The 26,870-nt window shown below is 44.3% G+C and overlaps 1 protein-coding gene across 1 annotated transcript in view; it reads right to left on the reverse strand.

The window, feature by feature from the left end:
- Nucleotides 1-26,870, reverse strand: part of PTPRT (protein tyrosine phosphatase receptor type T) — a 682,122-nt gene that overhangs the window by 488,159 nt on the left and 167,093 nt on the right. The window contains exon 6 of the mRNA XM_036323307.1: nt 19,489-19,782. Coding sequence (XP_036179200.1) covers nt 19,489-19,782 — 294 coding nt within the window. The remainder of the gene's footprint in view (nt 1-19,488; nt 19,783-26,870) is intronic.

The raw sequence follows: 26,870 nt of genomic DNA on the forward strand, positions 1-26,870 counted from the left end.
TCAAGTCCTGTGCTCTGTGCTGGGACCCAGCAGGTGTCATGGCTAACACATTCTCAGCCTTGCTGGGCCTCCAGCCTCCTGGGGGCAGCACCGCACATCACAGGATTCAGTGACAGGACAAAGGAAAAGGTGTATGGTTCTAAAATCAGCAGGTACCATACCTGGCAGGAGGCAGCTGAGCAGTCAGGGGCTGGAGGACAAGATAAAGGGAAACCCCAGGCTGTGTGTGATCTTGGAGCTCTCCTTCATAGCATATTAAGATGCACCTACATTCTGCCTCCAACAATGTGTAATATTTTTTGTCATAAAATTATTTTGAGAAAATTTTTAAATAATCTTGCTTGCAATAATATTTGGCTCCCAGTAACTTAATAATTTATCTTTGCCTATGGCTTCTCCAATCACTTGATTCCTTTGGGAATTCTTGATCTTTTGAGAAAAGCTAGCCTATAATTTATTGTTAAATGTAATGAAATTTTGAATAGACATTTGAAAAAAATATATCCTATATAATAAAAGCCTAATATGCTAGATGTCTGGTCAGTCGGTCGGCCGTTCAACCAATCAAAACCTAATATGCTAATGATATGCTAAGGCCGCTCAACTGCTCACTATGACGCACACTGACCACCAGAGGGCAGAAAGTCAACCAGTCGACCAGTAGCTCTGACCGATAGGTTAGCTTGCTGCTGGGGTCCGGGACTGAGCATGATGGGCAGGACACACCCTGGAGCCCTCCTGAGATCCCTCCCTGGCTGGCCAACCTCCCGCGTCCCTGGGCCTGGCCTGCACCCTCTCGCAATCTGGGACCCCTGAGGGGATATCAGAGAGCTGGTTTCGGCCTGATCCCACAGGCCAGGCTGAGGAACCCCACTGGTGAACAAATTTGTGCACCGGGCCTCTAGTATATGTATAAAACAGACATGCAGATGTATTTCATAGATAGAGAATTAAGTGCTGATTAGCTTCAATACTGTTTTCATTTCATGTTTTTGAGGCTGTAAATTGCTTTTCCAGGTCTTCAAATATTTCTATTAAGCCTGACATCTTCTGACCACAGTATTTAATGATGAAAAGCCTGGGAGGGAGGAGGAAAGGGCAGGGGAGGTAGGGAAGCTCATGAAGGGCCTTGAATGGCAGGGAGGGTATGGATGCCACTCAAGGGCAGTAGGGGCCCACAGGAATGATGTAAAACAGAAGGAAATAGGGCCAGACTTGCATTAAAATGGTGGCCTGGGTGTCCCAGGGAGGATGGATGGTGGTGAGGAGACTGGTGGGGAGAGGAAGGCCTGGAAGTAGGGCAGTTCAGGAGGAAGAAGCCTGGTCGGCAGGTTCTGGAGAGACGTGAAGAAGCCCTTCCCAGCACAGCGAGCATCAGGATGGAGAAGACAAACATGTTCCAGGCAGGCGAGAGGCAGGGGAGTTAGGGAGGGCACCTCTGAAAACCGCCGTGGGACAAGGAAGCCACACTGGCCACAAATGAGAGCATCCCACCCCTGACACCCAGTGCTGCTCTCTCACCTGGAACATGTGGACAAGGGCATGCAGCCAAGAAGGTTTCCATGGAGACAGGGTATGGGAAACCAAACGAATATACTCGGTCCCACACACCCAGCCAACACCAGCTCCCAACCCCCACCCATAGGTGTCTTTTCCTGGACACCTATGATGTCCTGGGTACTCTGACTCTTTACAGATAGCTGTTCATTTAAGTCTCACAACAGCCCAGGGAGAGGAATACTGCTATTCTGCATTTATAGATGAGGAAATGAAGTTTCAGAGAAGTTTAGTGACTCGCCTAAGGTCACACAGCTAGTAAGTAGTGAGATAAGAGTTAGAATCTGGAAAGTCATCCTCTCCCCACAATACCCTGCTGTGTTCAAAAGCCCACTAACATCAGGGCAAGAACATGATTATCACTGGCACTAAAACAATATTCCCAGACAACTTCTTATTGTTCTAATATCCTACACATTTAAATCCATTTGCTCAATTAGTCATCATGAGGCTATTGCTTCAGCAATGACAACCCAATGGCCAATCGTGTCATCTTGTATTTGATGGATCCCAAGGCAATAGGGTCTGTAGATGCTCCTAGCACCCTGAGAGGATCCTCTGATATGGACCAAAGATGGAATGATACAGAAGTAGCAAAATAAAATTACATTTTAAAATGGAACATAGTCTACTGGAAAGAAAAAAAAAACTCATCTTAGAAATTTATCAGGTCTCATGGACCTGATAAGACAAAGATTGGTAATGAGTGTAAAACCAAATGTGAGACTTCAATACGTTGTGGCAGCAAAACATCCTCAGGTCACGGATATGGGTAGGAGAGTAGGATTGGAGGAGAGGAGGCAGATCGAAGGGATAAGCAAGGGAAATGTACAGTTTTGTGGCTTAAATGTGAGAGTGGGAGAGAAAAGGAAGGATCCCAGATGATTCAAGTTTCTGAACTGGCAGGCAGGCTGCTATTTATCAAATAGAGACAAGCTGGTTTTGGTTGAGGTGGGTATAAGACAGATAGAAAAATCAGGTAGGTGTGCAGACCTAGAGCTCAGAAGAGAGAGGAAATGTGTTTATATGGAAGCCATGGAGCAGGTAAGACAGTCAGAGAGTGAACTGGGCAGAAGACACACCCTAAGAAATGCGGAGGGGTATAAAAATCAGAAGTGAGAAACAGTGGGCATATGATCCTAGAAGCAAGTCCTTATTGTACATGAGCTGAGTCGAGCTTTTATGTGAAAAACAGAGCCGACATTGCAGCCCTGAGGGAGGCAAAGGTGGGCATCCCCTCTACTGACACAGGTAAGATGGGGTTTTTATAGGAAATAAAGGCATGGCCCGGCCTTAAAAGGATGAAAAACTGTGGCCAGACAGGAAGGCCCTCAGGGAAGACAGAGAAATGGATAGGGGAGGGGAAATGTCAGATGCTAAAAATTCAGAGCCTGCCTAAACCAAGCCTAAAGAAAGATAAGAACCTGCAAATATTTGACATGTGTTAGTACCAACAAGGGAACACATTGATTCTGCTCCAAATAGGGGGCTGTGACTTGTAAGTAATGATAAGAAATAAAAGTCATTGATTATCAGCTCCAAACACCAAACCACTTGTTGGCAGAGTTACTGTCTCAGGGGAATGAGAAGAATAAAGAGAGACTGCAGACTCGTGATCACTACAGATGAGCAAGTCCAAATAGACAAAGCTGCTCGGCCACTGTAGAAGGCAGGGTGCAAAATGACTCAATTTTTGAAGAACGGTCTCAACGTCTTAAAATTGCTCACAGATCCAACAACAATATAGCAGGCATTTTTCTAGGAAAAATAATAGATATGTGCACACAGATTTATATCTATGAGGATATTTATTACAATTTTTAAAAATACCTAAATATCCAGAAATTGAGATTAGGGTGGAATCAATGGCACATCCATATTAGAGCATAGTAATTCTTTAATCAAAACAACATTCCCACTTGTTCACCCCTGTTTCGCCTGCTGTGCCACCTGTTAGGTACCTATTACTCAGCCTTCAGAGGTGTCAACAACTTCCTCCATCCTCGGTCTTGCTGTTGGCCTGAAGGTACCACATTTTCATTCTGCCTCTCTAGCTGCTTCCACATCTCCCTTGCAGGCCCTGCCTCTGCAATCCTGCATCGCGGTGGTGACCTTCCTCAGGGCTCGCTCCTCCTGTCTCCACACAGGCTCTCTAGGTTGATCACAGTTATTATCGTAGTTTTGTAAGCGGGAAACTGCATTGTCTATGGCACAAGCTCCCTGTATCTGATGCTGATGCTATGGGAGCTATTGTACAACTTTGCAAGTTGTAGGTAACAGACAGGAAAGCAGAATCATTTTTCTATGGACATGCAAATGGTTCTGAGGGAGGGGACAGGAAAACAAAGCCACTTTTGCCTCCATTTGCATATTGATGTCAATATCCCTGATCTGTAAGTGTCTCTGATTTTTGGATTTGCCTCTGGACTAGTTGGGACACCTCCCCAGTGTCCTGGTAATGAATAAAATAAAATCAGGTTCATTTTTCCATCTATCTGCAAATCATGATTTTACCTTTTCATGAAAGTTCTCTCTTAACAGTTTTAAGTGTTATCTAAAGCCAAAGAACCCAAACGTATTTCTCCATCCCTGACCCACCCACCTTACTGGTTTGTCCAGGCGCAGTGGTTCTCACTGTTTGCGATGGTTATGCTCTAGCAAGTTGCACTGAGAGCAAATGCCGAACTACAGCTCCTAGAGGAAGCACGGGGCCTGGGTTCCTGGAGCCTCTGACAAAGCACCTTTAACATATAACTTTGCGTCATGTGTTTTTGTTTTAAGACACCTTACTTAATATATATTGTTAGTGTATTAACCCTGAACTCACAGCAGCAGCACTGTGGCTCATGCCTGAATAAAGCTTTCCTCACACATGCATTTTCTCCCGGAGGCACATCACAGCTTCCTTGCACTTAGGAACCCTCAGCAGTCTTCAGTGCTACCTTTGGGGACCATTTTAAACAGCAAAATCACCAACAAAAAGCACAGAAATGGGGGAAATATGGCATTAAATAGACCACGAAAAGGATATGTGTTTATAGTAGGAGACATGAAACAAAAAGGCAAAATGTCACCTTGTCCGACCTCATCGGGGAACGTGTGCATTAGGCAACTCCAATGTTCCACCCTCTGTGCATGTGTGCGAATGACTGGGGAATCCATGAGCATTGATTTTTGGTGTGATGAATACATTTTAGTGAGTAGGTGAGTTTGCAAATACAAAGTCCGCGAGTAATGAGGGTGGACTGTGTTTCTGTATTCACATGAGTTGTAATGAATGACTCTCCCATCAGTCTTCAGGATCCATAAAAACCAAGATCATGTCTAATTCACCATGCTCCAAATGTAATATCAACTTCCATACCTGGTATATGGAGTTATTCAATATAGGTTTGTATTTATTCAAGTAAAAATGGGTAAGCACATGGAAATATATTCATTATATACTGTTAAGGAAATCAGTTACAGATCAATATGTACAAGTTGGCTCAGGTTTGTCTAAGGGGACGTACAAGTCTGCATTAAAATTAAAAAGATAAAACCCTAATGGGAAGTGTTCGTTATACCAAAATGTGGAGTAGCTATATCTGAGTGGTAATTTATGGGTGCTTTTTACACTGTTTCGTGTTTTCCTGTATCTTCCAATATAAAAATAATGAAAATATATTTCTTTCCTCGTCTCTACAAAATTTCATTATAACGTGAAACCCAGCATTATCTTTCCCGCCATGTACTCTAGGCACCGTCTCTAATTTGCAAGCAAACATCTTGGCCAGCATCTGCATCCAGCTCACACGATGGGTTTCGCAGCTCATCCCCATGACACTAGCACTCTCCTAGGTAGTCTCTTTCATCCCGTGTCTTGGTGAATATGTGGCCAGAATGAAGTGTCATGCTCTTGGGATATCGTATGTGGCATATTACACACTGCCCGCTCATTCTGAATCCTAAACTCCCCGTAATACAGAATACTGTTGCTTTGATAGCCACATATGACTGAGGATGTGTACCCCTCCACTCTTCAATCCCCAGGTATGCCAGCCAGACACAGGTGAGATGCCCAGAGTTCTGTGCTCAGGGAGCTTAAAGTCTAGTGCAGCGCAAGACAGCAGTAGGGCCCTTTCTGCCTGGACGAGGCCTTTAAACATCTAAGATGCCGCAGCGTTGATCAGAGGCTTGGGAGTGGGTACAGCAGTCAAGTGCATGCATGAACTCTAAGGCAATTAAGGATCAGACTCCTGACTTCTTTCTTCTCAGAGATAGTCCTCTGGGCTCAATTTTATTGTGTTTAGTTCACATACCATCCTATATGAAATAGTCTCAGCCAAGTTTAAATGGATTTGTTGTTTAACCTTCAAGTAATAAAAACAAACAAACATTCAACTAACCAGAACCCCTGCCTTCTTTGCCCCATCACCCCCACCTTTCTTCCAGGCCATCTGGTTAACCGGAGATTCACAGCACGCAGCAACCTTCCGCGGTGGCCTGAGAGAGGAAAGTGGGAGAGCCTGGAAAGACAACATTATTCCACACCCTGGCAAAGTCTGGAACTTAGGGAAGGACACTTGACTCCTGAGAGTTTCAGGGTTCCCCGGTGGAAAATGGGGATGATTAGCCAAATAGTCTCTGACTCGTGGTGAGGAGAAATAGAGATCATATTTACAGGAGGCTCTAGGAAGGTAGTACCGGAAAGGATCTGCAAACACAGGTGGTGCCGGCCCCTTGGGCAGGGTTGGCGCTTCCCTCCCAGAATGAGCTTCGGGAACTGCAGCCTGGGGTCTGCCCTGCCATCCTGACAGGCAGCAAGCTCACCATTAGGACCCGCGCTCTGACACACTTTCTGCTGGGAAGCATCTTTGGGTCCCCCGCCCAATTTCCTTCCCTTCCCTCTCCCTAAAGCAGTGGTTCTAAACCTGTGGGTCGCGACCCCTTTGGGGGGTCGAATGACCCTTTCACAGGGGTCGCCTAAGACCATCGGAAAACACATATATAATTACATATTGTTTTTGTGATTAATCACTATGCTTTAATTATGTTCAATTTTTAACAATGAAATTGGGGGTCACCACAACATGAGGAACTGTATTAAAGTGTCGGGGCATTAGGAAGGTTGAGAACCACTGCCCTAAAGGCTTCTCACCCCGCCTCCACAATGCCTCTTTGTTTGAAACCTCATCATTTACCAAACACCAAAATCAACAACCCTACATTGATTCACGAGTTAAGTATAAAACATGAAACTATTTTTAAAAACCAACTAGGTAACAGTTGTTATCACTGAGTGATGCTGTATGGGGTTATTTATATTTCTGTCCATCTATTTTTATGATTTTTCAAATTTTCTGCAGTGCACACATCTATCTACACAACATGCATGCATTCAACTCCTATTTATTGAAGGCCTACTACGTGCCAGGCATGGTGCCAGGCATGAGTGACCAGAACAGATGAGGGTGCACTTCCTCAGGAAGTGCATCGTCTGATGGAAAAGGCATGCAATAAACAAACAGGCACAGAAATAATTAGCTGATTACAAATTAGGGTAAGTTCTAGGAAGAGTGCCATAAGTGGTTAAAAGGAAGGTGGGAAGAAGACTAATTTAGAACAGGATGTCAACCAAGGTCTCTCTGTCCTATGACTTTTAAAGGGACAGGGAAAGGATGATGATGAGTTAACTGGGGAGGGGTGTGCGTGGGAAGAGAGTCCCAGGGAGGGGGAACAGCTTGGGCAAGAACCCCGAGGTAGGGAAAAGCTTGGCCACGGTGGTTTTGGAAAACAGAAAAAAGACTAGAATGGCTGGCACATGTGAGCAAGGCAGAGAAGAATGCAAAACTGGAGGTTAGAGACAGACATGAATTAACGTAGACTTGAAATATCACTTCATGCCTATGAAATTGGCAAAATTAAAAGAAAAATTATATAGTACAAAATTCCATCAAGGTTACACTGAAAGTGCTCATGTCATTATAAAATAGCATAATTATTTCACTGGAAGCAATCTGTGAAATGTTGCAAAGCCATAAGGTTACCTCTACCTTTTAATGCCGCACTCCTTAAAATGTAGTCTAAGAAAATAATTCAAGCGGAAGGCTACCGGCGGAATGATGGCAACATTTTGGAAAACACCCAAATATCCAACAATACAGGAATCATTTAGTAAATTGTTGTAATTAGACCCTATGGGACACTATGGGGCCATTAAAACAATGTTGAAAACTCCTTAATAATCTGTAAAGTACTTACTGTTTGGCGTTGAGTGACAGATGGGGACTATAAATGGCACATGAGACATAATTACATAATAAGAATGAGGTCAATGATTGAAACTGAATATGTGCCAGCAAAACATTAATTGGTATTCAGGATACACATATTTTCTATTTTCAAAACTTTGCTTTGGTGTTGAGATTACTCTGTTTTTCTCATGCCTGAGGATGAAGAGGACAAGTGGGAACAGCAGCCCAGCCCCCACAGTAGCTGTAGCAGCTGCACCCTCTCTCAGCCCTGGGCCCAGCCAGGAAGAGGGTTGGTTGGAAGAGTTACATGCTCCTAATGATCTAAGACACCCCTAGCTAGGCACGTCTACTAGTACATGGCAAATAGTGGTTGGCCAAGCACTCCCTGATGGGTCCCCATGGAGCCCCCAGCTTTTGCCACAATGTCCCTCAAGAATCTTAGAATGACCGTGAGACCAGCCCATGGTGGGTGTGATTGAGAAACCACGGCTGACTGTGGCTGCCCGCATGTCTGCCTGCACAGTCAGCTTCTCTCTGCCTCCAGGCAGGTGTGTGCTCTCTGCTCTGTGCAGCTAACTCTCCCATTCTCCCCAGGGAAGCAGAACCGACGCATTCCCAAGTAGCCAGTGACAGGCAAGGCACCCTGGGATTCCTCTGGCTCTCACATACTTTTGGCTGAGGCTGTATATCAAGCCCTTGAAATCATGGGTCCTCCCAGGTCCCTTTGGAAACACAGCAAGTAGCTCCTCATTTCCCCCTGACCCACTGCAGTGAAGACTTTGGGGTTTACTGGTGAGGAGGACCTGGGTAGGGAGATAGAAAGAGAGTCTAGGGTGTTAACTTGCCAAAAGCTCCCAATTGCTAAGCACCTACTAAGTTCTGGACATTATGCTGGGGACTTACAGTTATATCGCCAGGTGGGGGAAGAGCAGGGACTGGGCCCGGCTAATGTGGCTCAGTGGTTGAGCACTGACCTATGAACCAGGAGGTCAGGGTTCAATTCCCAGTCAGGACACATGCCTCGGTTGCAGGCTCGATCCCCAGTAGGGGGCATGCAGGAGGCAGCCTATCAATGATTCTCTCCCATCATTAATGTTTCTATCTCTCCCTCTCCTCTCTGAAATCTATATATATGTTTGTGTTTTTTTAAAAAAGAGCAGGGACTGGAATCAGACTCCAGGGGCCCTAACCTCAGCCACTCCCTCAGCTTTGTGCTTGGAACAAAGTATTTAACCTCTCTAAGCCATGGTAGTGATGGTGATGATGGATCATACCTTCCTCGTGGATTGCAAGCAGAGTCAGTTCATTCTTAGCCATCATTAATATTAATGACCCTTATTTCTACCCAATGAGGTAAGCAGTATTATCCCTATTCAACGGATGAGGAAACTGGTTCAGAGAGGTTCAGCAGATTGCCCAAAGCTATCCAGCATCTTAATGACAGAACCTGGATTCAAACCCACACGGACCTAAGGGCCAACCTCTCATCTGACTGTGCTTTGCTCCATTTGAATGCAGTCTAATGCTTGGTTTGCAGCCCAGGGTTCTGCAAATGTGCAGCAATTCCTGTATTTTGCAGGAATGTCAATCACTCACTAAATATGATAAAAAAAAATAACCTCCCACATTTATACAGAGTGCTTTAAACTTATAACAATCTCTCATAGTCACATTTAATTCTAAGGGGGAAACCTACTTTTAAGTTGTATAAATTTTATACAGTGCAGCAAAACAAAGAGAAAACACTGACAGTGACCCATAACCTCATACACACACACACACCCCCACACACACCCACACACACAATCTATACCATATATATGCTATGTGTATCTGTGCATGTAGTACACGATGCAGGTAAATTGAAAAAAATACTTTTGAGGGAGGGCTGTTCCCATTAAAATAAAGGCTTTGATCTCAGCATTAGCCACCCTCCCCAGGCCCCCCTTAATGTTCACCTCAATGCAAAGGATGTGCAAAGAGGGGCCTGAACCTGAAGCTGGAAACTGATTTAGGGAAAGGTGAACTGCGCTGGTAAAGAGAACACTTTGCAGCACCTGTGGGTGATCTGGGGGGAGGGGTGTGGGAGAGGGAAAGGTGAAAAAAACCTGCCCACTGAAAGGACTTTACGTCTGTGGGAGGATTTTGAATTGTTTGCTGGGTAGCAGTCCCTTGCCCGAGTCCGGGCAAACACTAAGAGTAGTTCCACGCTGCAGGAAACTGCCTTGTGTTCCTGTAGCTGTGGGGAGGATGTGGGAGGGGCCAGATCAACATTTGGTCCGGTTAGGACAGCACAGAGAAATAGTGAGGTCCTATAAGTCAAGGCAGGCGGTGAATGGGGCCATATGTGCTCCCCCGGGAATCTCCAGAGGTCTTGTGGCAGGATCTGGAACAGGGGATTCTTGCCAATACTTTAGAGCTCTAGCAGATAAACTGGTCTCAGCCGATGGGCTGCGTAGTTATATTTTGAAAAATTGGGACTTATTGGCATATGTGGTTTTGTAAGTTTTTTGTGTGTTTTTTACTTATTATAGCATGAACGCTGACCCATGCCATCAGATATTCAGTACAAACATGGTTTGCAATACCAGCATAGATTCCCACTATGGGCGTGCACAAAATGTATTTAACTATTCTCCTACTGGCGATGCACTTAAGTGATTTCCAAGTTTTTGCCCTCACAAAGAATGCAGTGATGCCCTCTATGTATACAACCCTTTTTGAGCAGCTCTGATTATTTTGCTAAAAAGAAATTAGCAAACTGTCCTCTAAGTATTCTGTGCCAGTTAACCCACATGCAGAAATGCCTGCTTCATTGCTCCTTGCTAATGCTGGTTAGTAGCAATTAAACATACATATACTACTTTGGTAATGTTATAGGTTAGAAATGCATTTATTTGTTTATCTGGGACACTGAACATTTTGTTTTTCACCAAATTCTTTTTTACCATTCATATTTTCTTTGTCAATTGCATGATTATACCCTTTAGCCTTTTTTGTAGCAGTGTGATAGCATTTTTATTGACTTGTTAGAGCTCTTTTATATGTAAGATTACTTCTTTCTTTCTCAATTTTGTTACATATTTCCCCACATCCAGTTTATCCATTTGCTTTTTTAAATTTTGTTAATACAGTATAGAACATTTTTCTTCTCCTTCTTTTTCCCTTTTGATGTTGTAAAATTTGTAAACTATGATTCTATAGTATATTTATTTGCATTTAATGAATTGAAAGTCCCTCCTCGTACAAGAACAACACTTTATTTTTTTCTGGTTCTTGCTTTTTTCAGCTTTTAAGTTAAGTTCTTAATAGGTCCAGAACTTATAGAGCATATCATGATATGTATGCAATGGGTTCCATTTTTCCAAATTATTAACCAATTACAAATATATTATTTGTTAAGCAGGTCTCCATTCACATAAATTTTAAAAACCTGGTTTCACTACATACTGAATCATTTTTCTGGGCTTAATTATTACAGCTATAACAAATGTCGATGTTCACAGTGAATCCCCCCCACCACCACCACCACTGCTTTTTCAAAGTGTTCTTCACCCCTTTCTCCTATAAATTCTTCCACATCAATTTTCAAATCCCTTTGTCAAGTTCCAAAAAGAATCCCATTAGGCTTTTGATTGCAGTTGTATTAAACCCATAAATTAATTTGGGGAGAATTGATATCTTCCCAATATTAAATTTGCTAATCCAACAACATGATATATCTCCTCATTTATTCAGGCCTTGTTTTATCATCCTCAATAAAGTTTTGTAGGTGTGTGCATTTTTGTATAGATTCTGCACATTTCTGTGTTTACTCCTAAATAGTTATATTTTAATTGCATTTGAGAATAGGATACATTTAATTATATTTTTATAATGGCTATTCCTGGCATATGGCTATTGATTTTTGTTTATTTGCTCTGAGTCAGACCATAATACTGAAATGTCTTCGTTTTAATAACCTTTGGTTTGTTTGTTTAGTTTATTCTCTTAAGGCTTTGAAACTACAAGAACATTTTCTGCTACAAATAAGAAAGTGCCTTTCTGTTCCTAGTTTACTAAGAATTCTGATCAGTAATGAAGGCTGAATTTTTTAAAATTACTTTCAGTCTCTCTGGAGAGGATCAGATGGTTTTTATCATTTGACCTACTGATATGAGGCATTATACCAATAGTTTTTCTTACATTCAACATTTTTCATCAGTGTATTTCTGGAATGAAACCAACTTGGTCATGGTGCCTTATGCTTTCATAATGATGCTAGATTCTGGGGTCACATTAGAAAAAGCTTGAGTTTGTAGCTATATAATTAAGGCTCGATTCCCAGCTGAGCCACTGGGCCAGATATATGGTGTTGGGTAGGTCATTTACCTTCCAGTCACTGGAGATAATTATACCCACCCCACTAGGTTGCTGCAGGAATTACAAGAAAATACTCAAAACAAGCCCGACACTATGGGCCTTGCATATGATAGATACTCTAATTGTGTAGCCACTGGTTCCATTACTATAATCATCCATTTTCCTTCTGTTGTTGCCTCAAGATTTCCAAAGCTATACTAATGATTGACCTCAAATTTTAATATAGTTTGGAGTTATTTCTTTTAAATTCAACTAGCCTGATAAACAAACACAGTTAGCTTTTCTTATCATTAATGCCTCTCTGTCGCTCATTTTTCCCTCAAATCTCAACCTTCCAAGTTAGGAGGGATTGGGGAAGTATTTACGTTATGTTTATTGAGCTATTGTACTTCACCTTCCGGGTGGTCCTAGTCCTCTAGGGAGCATGGGGTGGCAGAAAAATCTAAGATGTTTAATAGGGCTTTTCTTGATGCTTTAGGATTTTAGCAAGGCTACAACATCGAGACGATTAAGCGGTAACTACTGCCACATCCTGCAGAGGGTAGCTAAGGCACTTCCAGGTGTCCCTTCCAGTTGGCCCCCCACGCTTCACTCCAACACCACACTCAGCCTATACAATAAGGAGACTGTGCGGATTGCAACTCTGAGGTTGTGTATTGTAGGCATAAGGGGAAACGGCTTTATATTTTCTCCTGCCCTCCCATAAGCCAAGTGATGGGTGCTTCGGGAACCACTTATAGACCCTGTGTGTGCAGTGGAGGGAGAGGGTCTGCAAGGAGAGGAGATGATGTCTCCTGCCCTAGCAGAGCCTGCTCATCCGCAGATACGTTTTGGCTCACACAGCAGTTCCAAAACGAGTGTGGTCAGAGCAGGCTTTCCTCTCCTTCATCCCTCATCTCTCCTCCGGCGCCCTACCCGCCAGGGGAAGAGCAGAGGCATCACAGAAGCTGGGTGGAGGGGAAGTGCATGAATGGACCTTATCCCAAATCCACATCTTTTTAGTAAGTGGTTGTCACAGTCCACCTTCAATGGCTGCCTTCAAGCGGGCTCACCGGCACCACTCTAGAAACAATGTCCCTTGGGCATGGCATGGCCTGCATGGGAGACCCGTCCCCCTTCCCCAGTTTTTCACAATGTTGTGGATTTTTCCATTCGTCTTTACACATTGCTTTGATGTTGAGTGAGGTGGTGATTCCACTTCTATTGGCTAATTTTGATGTGTTTTTCTTAAGATTTGTGGATCATCTCACCAGGACTATGGCAGGGCAGTTAGATGTCTGTGCCCATATCATCATCCTTCCCAGAAGGAAGTTGTGTTTACTTCGAATTCAGAGCCCTAAGAGTTAATCCAGGTTATGGTTATCCCCCGTCCACACCACCCCCCTCCCCCCAACTGTACAGCGAGAAGGGGGGCGGGGGGATGGAAAGGTCTTCCAAGGCTACTTATGTGGCTTTTTTCTACCTAGACCCTCAATGATTCTTTCCCTCTTTCTATGTCTCCACTCTGCCCTAGAACAGCAAGCTAGACTGGAAACTCAGTGCCCACCTCAAGATGCTCGTTGCAGAGGTTCAGGGCTCACTTCTACCCGCTGTTTGCAAGGCTTCATCCTTACTAGCCTTGACCTCCCATAAGAAAGAGGCTCTGGAGAACATGCCTCTCTCTTACTTACAGAGTCAGAAAAAGGACCAGTCCCATTCCTCCCATCATGAGGTTCCATCGCAGCCACCTCCAAGGCTCGCAGCCACACATCAAGGAAGCCGCAACATCTGCATGACCACACACTCCCCACCTTCGCGGCAGCAACCAGAGCTTCTGCACTAACCCACGAATGTCTGAGAAAGTACAGCAGCAACTAGAGAATTCCTTCATAACAGGGTTTATCATGGCACAGTGAGGGAGAGCAGTTTAGGTTCTGACATCCTCTCTACAAGCCTCAGGTTTATTTCTAAATAAAGTTCATTAAGGGGCTTCTATATGCTGGGTTCTCTGAAAGACATATAACTTATCTCACTAAAGCTTCACAACAAAATGGTGTTTTGCACTACCCCATAAATTGAAAAAAAGGAACTGAGGCACAGACAAGCAACCTATTCTCCAGCTAGCAAGTTGTGGCTTAAAATAAAAACCAGATTCTTTTTGGTTCTAATGCCCCTATTTTTTTCACTAAATTCTAATGACCTGCTGGATAAAAGAGGGTGGTAGACACATACCACTTTAAGTAGAAATCCATAAATATGTAAATAGCATTGAATGTGCGATCAACCAGAAGGTGGAGAGAATGGGAAGAGAACCCTCCAAACAGCAGCATCTGTCCTGTTTCTGGCTGTACACAGTCACTCTTCCCGTGGAGAGCCTGAACGCCATGAGATCACAAGGAAGTGGGCTCCCAGGCACTGGGCCTGACATTCCCAGGAGTAAGCAATCATGGGGAAATGCATGACCACTTGACTTGCTGGATTGTTGCTTGGTGACTCCATAACTATGATGAAAAGACTGCTGCCCAGATTCTGGCTCAAGCAGGACTCTGGGGGATGAAGGGAAGAGCTTTCTGGAGATTGATACCACTTTAGGTGGCTAAAGACCTATTTTGAAGATAAGGAGGAATATGCCCCCTGAGAGAAAAACCAGGATCCATAAGTGAGTGTTGCATGGAGACAGATTTAGGCTACAATGAGGGAGAGTTTCTCTGCCTGATGCTGGGTGATGCAGAGACAAGCTGGACCAATGTTGTATCTGCACCTCTTATTTCACCTGCCTTCTCTACTTACTGAGCTTGGTCCCCATTCTCAGTGTCATTGTCCTTGGTTCTCCTGGTGGGCTCCAAACGGATGATAATTCTGAACCTAAGTTTTCTGCCCATCTTCCTCTGCTGCTCCAACTCTTTTAAACCTAATGAAGATTCTCTGCTCTTACAAAGGACCCCGTTTAGAAGTGCATGATAACCAGGCTAACACTGGGTAGAGAATACCAGTAACCACCCCGGATCCCAGCAGTGAGATAGTCTGCCATGGAAGAGTGTGAACTTCCCATCAGAGGCAGCATTCAAAGTGAGGCTGTGTGGGCACCAAACAGGCCTCCTAGGCCCAACTCATATCACTGCACGTCTGCAGTTGGGACTGTGCCAGAGGAAGCCACCCACTGTTGTAGACAAGAAAACCTCTGAGAGGCCATACGACAATATGATCATCATGTTTGGAAGTGGGATTTCCCATTGGATGAAGAACAACAAAAGAATATGTCCACCCTTCCAGAAGCCAGTCAGCCCAGAGAAATGGACAAGTAAGGCTTCCTGCATTGATATGATGATTCATAATCATAACATGCGTAACAGCAGCAGCAACAAATACTGATGATTGGTTTCATTATAAGCATCTAAAGAGTATTTTGAGCTTTCCAAAGCACTTTGATGTACATTAGCACATTTGCTCCTCGGGCCTGTATCTCAGGAAGGATGGTGAATGATTAAATGGAGCAAAAGGAACAAAATGATGAATGAAAAAAGCAAGTGAATAGGGCATCTCAAGAGAACAGCATGAAGAAAGAGAATTAAATTTCTTTCATTGGTGCTAAGAAGTCCCTTTGATTCTAAAATCCAGGTGCAATCAGGTGCCTCTCATGGCAGAGGGAGAGGTAATCTGCTGGTCTCCCCTGAGCTCCAGGTTTACATACAGCATCACCAGTTGTACGTCTTCACCTCACACACAAGGTATGCAGACCTAAACCTACTGCCTTTCCCCAGCCCATCTTTTGTGTTTTCCACCTCAGAAAATGGCTCCACCAAACTCTTATTGATGATATCTACGCTTAAGGGGTGGACCTTGCCAGTGCCCTGATGGTTTACCTGCTCAGTGCCCTGTCTTGTGGATGTGTTCCATCATGACTGACATATTAGGAAACAATTTGAGCCTAACACAAATTTCACATTTGTATGCAGACACATGAGTGAAGCAGAAAACTGCACCCATCTGAACGGAGACACATAGGAATACACATAATACATCCCCACCTGCCCTTGCTGACTGGGCCCTCTGGTATCTTACTAAGCTATACCTGAACTTGTACATTTTTGTACAAGTCCTTAGCATGTCCTTCCTAGGCCAGCATCTGCCCTCAGTGCCTAGTACAGAGTCTGGCACATGGAAGTGATTCAGTAGATGTCTGGTGAAAAGGACGACTGCGACAGGGCATGGCAGCCATTCATTCTCAGCTGGTCTCCATAGTGACCAGTCTCCCCATCACCCAATCCCACACACAAGCAGACACTTGCAGAGGAAGCTCCATCAGTCCACATACTGGGGAGTTCCTCAGGTCAAGATATTTAGCTCTAAGCTCTGAATTGATTTGTAACCTTGGTTTGACCACTCTGAGCCTAAGTTTTCCTCCTATCTACCTCTCACCGATGCCTCAAGGATCAAGCGTTAAAATGGGCATTCTGAAAGTGGCGTGTTGGTGTGTCATAGTCTATGAGTATTTCTTAAATGTGGGTGTGTATCAGCATCACTCAGAGGGCTCCTTAAAGCATAGATCTCTGGGCCCCAATCTAAGAATTTCTGAATCATTAGGTCAGGGGGGTGGGGCCTGAGAATTTGCCTTTCTAACACGTTCCCAGGGGTGCCAATGCAGGGGGCCTGGGGACCACACTTTGAAAACCACTGCTCCAGATCATTCTAAGAGCATTGCTCTTTCCACACCAGCCTTGTTTTCCTCCATGAAGTTTGGTATTTCAATACTTGACTTTATGTTTATGTTTTACCCTTTATGCTGTTTTGTTGGAATCTAAACCCAGCCTGAAAATTCCTCTGAGCAGAAATTATACCTTCCACCCTCCACACTCTCTCGTTTTCTATTTTGTAAAAAAAAAAAAAAAAAATGAGTATGTTTTCAGTGCTATTAATAATGAATAGGGAAAGGGTAGGAGGACTCAGACTACTAACCCATAAATGAATATCAACCTTGGAATTCTCTTAAAAATTAATTACGAGGCAAAGAACATTCTACCATCAGTGGAACTGTGGGAAAGATTATCTTCTTAATGACACATTTTAGAAAATGTGGGTTATTGAAGATTTTAGTCATAACTTACTTAAACAACATTTTTTTAAATATAAAGCTATAAACAGCATTTCAACTCATAATTTTTATAGTGATAGTCAGACAATTGTGTTTTTAACATGCAAAATCCATTGCACGGTCATGGCAACAATTTTCAATAGATTGTAAATTTTTATTGAGATGATCATCTTGTGATTGAATTTCAAACTGTATTATATGATCATCAGCAATAAGTCCATGGGGGCTCCTAACAGTACTCTGAATATCATTTATAAAGATCGAAAACCTTGGAAACCCTTAGATTTACCCTGTGGAAAGAGGCAAGTCTCATCGGCAGGAGAGAATCAATTATTTTTATGGATGGATATTGAATTGCAAAGCTGAGATAAGGCATTACCTGATTTAATAACATATCCCATGTCCTTTCAAAGTAGTAAGTTTCATAATCAGGTTTCAATGAGGAATTTTACCAAAGGCCCAGTTTTGAAAATAATCAAGAAAACGGCACTTCCATTCATCACAGTGGTTCAATAACTTTCAAAGGAATATTCCCAAGCAATGGCAGTATTAACTTTGGGTTACATAGAGCCAAGATACAAGACTGAGATACTTTAGAATGGTTCTAGTCAATCCCTCTGGAACTCTTATCTTGGCAATGTGGATGTGTTCCATCATGACTGACATATTAGGAAACAATTTGAGCCTAACACAAATTTCACATTTGTATGCAGACACATGAGTGAAGCGGAAAACTGTACCCAACTGAACTGAGCCGCACAGGAATCCACACAGAGCACCCACCTGCAGCATCTCCCTGCTCCCTCAGCTCGCCGCCGGCGTGATGAGCCACATCCAGCCACACCTGGTGTATCACGCTCCAGCACTTCCAGACGCCCTCCTCACCATCTCACATTGCCTTTCAGGCTGCAACCTTTCTGACGCACACTTCCACAAGCAAATGTCAGGACTTTCCAAGCTAACACCCCACATGTGCTGCAGTTTTTCTGCATACCCTGGCCATTAACGTGTGTAAAATTGTGCCACCAGTTTTACTAGGTTTCTCTCCTTTTTTTTAAGGTGACACTGATGACAAGTACGTGTGTCATGCCTCACAAGCCCATTTATTTTTATTGCATGGCTTTGCATAGTGCAATGATTTTTAAGAACACGCATGTCACACTGTAGCAGAACGGACTGTTTTACTTGGCTTTTTGTTCCCTGGTAGGCACTGTGCTGGCATGTCTTTCTCTCCCCACCTCGAAGCCAACAGTGACGCCTTTTCCCTTGGAAGCCAGCAGCCCGTGCCATGGCTTCCCTGGCCCCCCCGGAAATACCCCCAACTATTTGTACCTCGCAGTTGGCACACACCTCTCTGCTTATTCACCATGCTGCAACCAATGACCAAGGGCATTGGAGTCAGGTGCAAATCCTGGCTGCCACTGGCCAATTCTATAACTTGGAACACAAAGTTTAAAAATACTGAGTCTCCATTCATTCTCATATATGTGATATAAAAATACCTATATTGAATAGTTAGAGGGGGGAATGAGATAATAGAAATAATGTGATTTGCCACCCCCCCCAAAAAAAAAAGTAAACACTGAGTTCTTTTAATTTCTTGAGTTGCATTCAGAGCTGGGACATCTCAGGGATATAGTTAGAGACAAAATCTCGGCCAACACCCCTTATTAGAAACAGCAGAGCAGCCCGGAGCACTCAGGGACACAGCAGGATCCAAACGGTCCTCCCCCAAGACACAGTCCCAGCCAGCACACTAGTAAGCAGCATGCAGGAACCTCAGAGAAACAGGTGGAGCCAAGGACCCCCGGGAACATGGGGCCAGGGACCCCCAGATGAATGGTCAAAATCAAGAACTCATTAGGGTCAGAGGCCCAGCCCAGGGATCCTCAGGGACACAGCTTCAATCAGAAACACAACAGGAACTGGAAGCACTCAGAGCAAAGTCCAAATGAGACCTTCAGGGGTCACGGTCAGAGCCCGGAACCCTCAGAGACACGACGACAGGAGGCCTCTGACAGTGATGCTCAAACTAGCCCCACATTGGCAACACTGTCAGAACCGGACACAGCCAGATACTGTCAGAGCCAGGAGGTCTGCACAGATGTCACCAAAGCCAGAAGGTCCTCTGAGGCTACACCAACACCCTGACTGTTTTTCTCCCCAACAGGACGCAGGCTCACACCGAGAAGTTTAGGCGTGATTGTCACAGAGGAAGATCTGCCCAGCCTCCCCAAATGAAGCCAGGATGGAGGCTCTTACCTGCACACTTGGTCCTGGTGGTGAGCGGAGGCCCCGGGGGCCCTGTGCCCCCCTCTCCTGGTCTTGTGAGTAGAACCCGGATCTCATACTCCACATCCGGGTCCAGATGCCACAGCTTATAGTTGGGCGAGTCCACGATGTGGGTCTCGGCCCAGGTGCCCGTGGTGGTGCGGTACTCCACCTCCTTCAGGATGATGGGGCCGTCCCCAATGATGGAGTTGGCGTTCGGCTTGATCCATAGGTACGTGGCCCCCACAGCCAGCAGCTCTGGGGGGGCAATAGGTGTGGGAGGCTCTGAAAGACAAATGGTCAGAAAAGGACATAAGACTCTCATGGTTACAGAACAAAACCCAAGCACGCAAGGGACAGGATTCCAGACAGAGCCATAAAACAGCCCAAATCCCTCTTTAACCCCATTGAATAGTTAGAGGGGGAATGAGATAATAGAAATAATGTGATTTGCAAAAAAAAAGTAAACACTGAGTTCTTTTAATTTCTTGAGTTGCATTCAGAGCTGGGACATCTCAGGGATATAGTTAGAGACAGAATCTCGGTCTTACTATGATTTTCACTTTTTTGTATGTAAGTACCTGAATCAGGATTTCTTCACTAACTACATGTCATACCTCCCCTAGCTCTTTCATTTAAGAAAGAAAAGGGAGAGGGCGCTTGTGAGGGAAGGGTCTTTCCAGAACACAGCAAAGCCATCTGGGTTAATATTCCACTTTCAATCCTCAAATAAGAGCCTGCCTTTACTGAAGCAGAGTTTGGTTCAAAACCCAGGGTTGTCTGAGGTTTACACACATTTCTTTTACAGGAACACAGAGATTCCTAGTGGAAGTTCTCCCTGAGAGTGACTTGAGCCTCAGTAGTGAAAGGATGATGGCACAGCAAGCATCCAGCTTCTCCCTCGATCCCAGCAGGTTCCTCCAGCAAGGACAGTGCCACTGGCCTCAGTGGCCCCGGTGGGAATCAAGGGTCAAGGGAAGAGTCATGCCAAGTTATACTGTTCTAGAGGCCCGGTGCACGAAATTCGTGCACAGGTAGGGTCCCTAGGCCTGGCCAGCGATCAGGGCCGATCTATGGGGTGACCAGCAGGGTGATCGGGGGGGCCCCCACTTGGCTGGCCTGGGGCCTGCGGGCTGGGAGCAGCTCCTGCATTGTCTGCTCCCCGGCAGTCAGTGTGCATCATAGCAACCAGTTGTTCCACCTGCGTCCCGCTGTTAGGTCTATTTGCATATTAGGCATTTATTATATAGGATTTGTGACCTGTTGCCACTGTATGTATCTTCAGCTAAAGAGACCAGGCTTTCAACATGCCTTTGTAGTGGCCTCCCACCGGCAAAGCTACAGAAATCAACGTTTGTTTTGTACTTCTCATTGGCCAAAAAACCTCACTTGCATTACTTTCCATAGTTCTTGAGACATTATCACCTCTGTTTTTACAGGGAGGAAAAAACTTAGAACTCAAGTGACCAGGTCACCCAACCAAGATCATGGCTCCATAGGCAGGATGGAACCCACAACCCCATGCCTTCCGACACCAGCTCTCCCCTCGGGAGGCAGTTTGCCTCTTGATGCCCATTTTGTAAAAATCAAAGGGGATATATTTTTTATTTGTTGCAAAAAATAGCCGTGGAACAACAATAAAGAAAGTAAGAAGCAAGAGAAAATGTGTTCCCTTCCCTACCACCCAACACAATAGCCTTTTTTATTTCTCTATGTTACATTCCAGTTCCTATTCATATACGTAAACTTTCTTTCATGCGGTTCCAGTAACACATAGATACAATGTACATTTGTTTTCCCCTCAACTTATTATATCCTAAGGGCTTTGCATATATACTACCTGGATTTTACCATCCCTGTCTTTAACAGCTACCAAATAACCCATCAGGTGATCACACTAACTATTCTCCATTTGTTAGGCACATGAGTTGCTCTAGGTTTTGCTAGCGTAACTAATGCTCCAATGAACTTCCTTGTGGGAATGACTCCAGTCCTGCTTGTCTCATGTTTTCTTAGGACCAACTTCCAGGAATGGGATTATCTGTAAAGGGTTATGAGCAGATTTAGGAAGTGGAGGGTTGGGGAGACATTTGGGAGTAGAGTACAAGATTCAAGACCTTTAAGAGAACCTCTGGGTTATTCAGGTGACTGAGGCAGGTATGAGCTTCCATTTGGAACTCAGGTGAGCGCTCCCAGATAGATAAAACTCATTCCATGTTTTCTTTCTAATTAATTACCTAACAACAAAGATTCTCCGCAAACAGAATAATTGCTATGAGACAGGGTTGGACAATATTTTCTCAGAGTGGCTCAGAGCAAATCTTAAGGGACAGCTTCAGATTGCCTCTATTATAGCCTGCCATTTGGTCAGAGAAGGAAATTAAGCGGATTAGTCAAGCTAGATGCTTTTCTTTACAAAGCCATGGAGGTTATTACTCAAGGCCTTGTTATCTCAAAGGTGTTTGCAAATTGATTTTTGGATAATTTGTTCCAGGTAGAGAAGTTAAGTTGGCAGACAGATAATTTCTGGGCTCATCCTTTGTGCATTTTAAATATATGGACCCATATGATCAACTCTCCCGAGTTTCTATCCATCTCCAATGAGGCCTTATGGGTGATATCTGCAGCTCTGCAAAGACCCAGCCCAACCCCTTAATCGAATTACTCACTGAAGGGCCCCGGACAGAACTCAGCGCAGCCGACTTCAATACTTCAGGGCTGGCACAAGGGGCCACATTAAACTCTCTTCCATCGACTTTCTACTATGGTTTGTGCTCTCCAGTTTCAAGATTAGCAGTAAATTGCTGACCACCAGAAAGAAAATAAGGTATTAATCTTCCCAAATGTTGAGTCTCTTTTCACGTATTTCTGATGGTCGGTGCAAGCATCGTTGCAAACATTCCCTCGAGTATATAAATGTCTCCATCTCCGATGACTTACTGGCTCACAAGTCCCTGTGCAAACGGACCAATGCAGCCATCTCTCCCTCTGTCCTCTCAAGAGAACATCGTAGTGTTTCCTGTCCTGGCACCAAAAAGCAGTCAGATTATTGTGTTACCTATTCTTTTTCTTGGAATTCATTGATTATGACTGGCATTCTTTAAAAGTCACATGTACTAGTGGCTCCAAGAGACAGAAGCTGGGATAAGACACACAATCAACATTTTGGTAGACACCACCCTTTCACAAAATGCACAGGAAGATCATGCTGATTTGTGTCAGCTCTCCTCCCTGTCTGTGATGAACTGTTCAACCAGACAGTGCAAGAAGCCTAGGGAGCCATCTAATCCAACCACCGAGAGTCAGAAAGGAAACTGAGGCCCAGAGAGGGCTCAGGGCCTGTAAAGCTAGAAGAAGTGGGGGTGAAACATCATAACTCAGGGCTCAGGTAGCATCCCTGCTCCACCCTTTCTACTCTTGTACTTGAGAGAGATACTTCAGGAATTAACTAGAAGGATCATTAAAGGAACCTAACACCAGTGGTTCTGAAAAGGGGATGCATGGGTCCTTGTGAAAATATGGTAAGAAATTCCAGGCTCCCATCCCAGGACAATGCACATATGCACAATAGCTAGAGTTTGCACATCATTTCCGGAACCCTCAAACCCTCAGGAAGCCCATGCACAAAGCCCTGAAGAGTCTATGTTGAGAGTAAAGGAAGACAGACTACATGCCATAACAGCTTACACGTCTCTGGGACCCCACAGCCACCCTTTGTTGTACGAGCTAGAGGATGGGAGTCCAATCATGTCCGAGGATAAAATCTGATGAAGAGTTCACAGATCTAGTACTTACAGGCTCTCACATTCCCAAACATTTGGGTGAAGATGAACATGCTAAGATTTCCACAGGACAAACTCAAGTAAATGTCTAGCTTTCCACGACCATGGTCCACCAAATGCATTCATAGATTTAATATGTGGTCTAACATATTTAAAGGATGAAGACAAGCCCCTGCCCATGAAATGTTATTTCCTAAGTAGAAATCATCCACAGAGGATGTCTGAGCAGCTTGGGTGGCCATTACACACACCACAGACTGGGCAGATTAAACAACAGAGGCTGGGGAGTCCACGATCAAGGTGCTTGCCAATTCAGTTAGTGGTGAGAACCCTCTTCTGGGTTTGCAGACTGCTGTCTTCTTGCTGTGTCCTCACACAGTGGGAAGAAAGAGGTCTCTAGTCTCTTCCTCTTCTCATAATGGCACTAATCACATAAAGGGGGCTCCACCCCCCATGACCACATCTAAACCTCATCACCTTTCTAAGGCACCCCTTCCTAGTACAATCACATGAGGGGTTAGAACATCAACAGATGAATTGGGGGCGGGGGAAGGCACAAACATTCCATCCTTAGCAGAGGGCATGTTCTCAAATCCACTCTCTCTTCACAAGGACTTTGTCTAATGGCTGTGGACTTGAGAGGAACAATCTCGCAGAGAGAAAGTCCCTCTGTAAGAAGCCTACCCAGTACGTACCCTGTGCTTCTCATGGGCCAGAGTGCTGAGTGTGGGATTTAGTGGTGAAAAGAAATACAGGTGGGAAGAAATAGAGGAGTCAGAGGGTAGGGCAGCCAATGAGAGCAGCAATGACAATAACGTGCAATGAGGGTCATGATGGGAGTGACAGAGGTAATTATGGGGCTGTAAAGGGACCTCGCCTGGTCTAAAGGTTTGGAAAGCTCTTATAGAGAGAGCTTGAGTGTGATCAGTGAGCCCCGAAATTCATGTAAGTTTGTGGGCAAAGAGATTGTCCTGAGAATCCTGTAGTTGTGATTTGAATGGGGAAGTATACACAGGACTAGAATAGAACACAATGAAAACGATGTGTTCTGAACACTGGTTCATTCCTTCATTCGTTCATATACACACACTGGGCACCTGCTATATGGCACACTCTGTCCTGGGCACTGAGGGTACAACAGTGAACAAAACAGACACAGAGCTGGTTGCCAGGAGCTCACATGCTAGCTTCCACTGAAGGACTGAAAGACAGAGACGTCAGGAGAGAAAGAAGTTGATTCAGAAGCTGTTGGGTGCTTATGATTCAACCAATTGATGCATATGCATACAACAGAATACTACACAGCAAGGAAAAAGGAACACACTACAGATACACCACGTGGATGGATCTCAAAAGAAAATGATGTCCTGTAAAACAAGAAAAGGGGAGATGCATGATGATTTCATTCATAGGAAAAGTTCAAGAATAGGCAAGTTGATCTATAGCGATAAACGTCAGAATCACAGTTACTTATGGGAGCAGGTGATGAGCAAGGTGAGGCATGAGAGAACGCTCTGGGTTATTGGGATATACTACATATCAATTTGGGTGATCAAATATTACTAATAATCGGAAAAGCATTACCTCTGGTGGGGTGACTGCCTGGAAGGGGGCATGAGAAAAGTTTCTGCAGTGATAAAAATTTCTGCCCTTCGGTTAGAGTTGTGTAAGACCCATCCAACTGTACACTTAAAACACAGATATTTTGTTGTGTGTAAATGATACCTAGAAGACAGACTAAGGAAAAGAAACAGACAAAAATATGACTCGTGTGTAACCCAGCAGGTGGGAAACGTGGCACTACATCTTACTTGGAACTGAGCCATAGAATATTGGGGGAGTGAGCCTCAAACCCTCTATCATACTTCTCAACTGTGCAAAGCCAGGAATAACTGTATGACATTTGATGGCACCCTACACTCACAAAATCTGGAACCAAATAAGGAGGAAGTCTGGCCTCCAGGGAGCTGAGACCTAAGCGGGGACATGGTATTGGCCCCCACAGCCAGGCATCAAAGCACTTCAAGGACAAGACTCTCTGATCCCTCCCTGAGGCCAGGCGGCAGCCCCCCTGACTTGCTGAGGCTCTCCTTCGGCATGGAGGTGGTGAGGTGGCCCCTTAATGTAATTCTGCCTCGTCTTCAGGCAGCATCTCCAAACCAATTCTGTCTTCCTTTTCCCTGCTGTGAGCTCTTGTAACAGTTTGACTCCCCAGAAACTCCTACAGAGAGCAAAAGTGCTTCAAATAGCCGGAAAACAAGTTTGGTGCTGACGCACTATCTGCTCCAGATAGAAATCAAACGTTTTTGAGAAAAACTGAATGTTTCTAAGATGAGAAGTGAGCCTTGACATGTTTAAAGTGGCTGTAACCTGGCCTCCAACACCATCCACCAGCCTCCTGACCCTACCTGGTCACCTTCCCAACTGCACTGCTATTTACTAAACCCAAGGGTCTGTGGGAACACCCTGCCCCACGCACCACCATACACACATGCCCACACGCTGTTTCACCTTCCCACGGCCAGACTTCTGCACATGCCATTTCTCCCAATGGGGATGTCTTTCCTTTCACTTTTAATCAAACTATGCCTTTTTTTTCTTTTTTTTCCAATTCTGCTTCCCGACTACTCGGTTGTGTGGTCTACGGGGCTCAGCACAGAGTAGATGTTCAAAAGTGTCACGCTGATTAGATATTCTACTGATTTGCATGCATCGCTCTTTCATAAAATTATAAAATGAAGATCGAAAAACAGAAAGGAAACTGGCTCAGAGCCGTGGGCCTGTCTTTTTTTGCCCTGGTTTTACCATGAGCCACTGGACAGAACACTCAATCTTTGCGGGTCTCAAACTTTTCATCTTTACAATCAAAGACTGACTTAGAATTCTACTTAGAAAGGTATGTGAATTTCCTGCCAGAGACCATAAGGATTCTGTGACTAAGGTCACCCACTCCACCCTGACTGCGAGTCATCAGCTGCGGACCCCACTTCCTCTTCCTTCCCTGGCCTGAGCCCACCAGGCCCGTGAGCAGAAGATATAAGTAGATACAGCCATTCCTTGGGATCCGTGGGGGATTGATTTCAGGACCCTCATGGACACCGAAACCTGTGGATAAAATGGTGTAGTATGTGTATGTCATCTCTTCATATCCTCCCAGATACTTTAAATCATCTCTAGATTATTTTCATACCAAATACGATGTGAGTGTTATGTATATAGTTATTATACTCTATTGTTTATGAAATAATGACAAGAAAAAGTCTGTACATGTTCAATACACATGTAACCACTATAGGCCTAACTACATAATACGTGTCAGCAACATGTCACTTTTTTTGGTTGGTTGACTGATTGGCTGAATTCACAGATGTGGAACCCGAGAATACCGAATCCACCGGTAGGTGCCTACTAGAACTAGTCTTTGTGACCTAGCCTAACATATGGTTAATGTTCAATAAATACTTGATGTTTTATGTAAATGGATAGAGAAAATATTTGATAAGTTTTCCCAAAATAAGGTGTTGGGGGTAGCAATACAGAAATGAACAAAAGCAAGAAGGATGATGTTACAGAGACAAACAAATGGGCATC

The sequence above is a fragment of the Myotis myotis genome, unplaced genomic scaffold (genome assembly GCF_014108235.1).
Source record: "Myotis myotis isolate mMyoMyo1 unplaced genomic scaffold, mMyoMyo1.p scaffold_m19_p_9, whole genome shotgun sequence".
In the NCBI taxonomy this organism is placed as follows: domain Eukaryota; kingdom Metazoa; phylum Chordata; class Mammalia; order Chiroptera; family Vespertilionidae; genus Myotis; species Myotis myotis.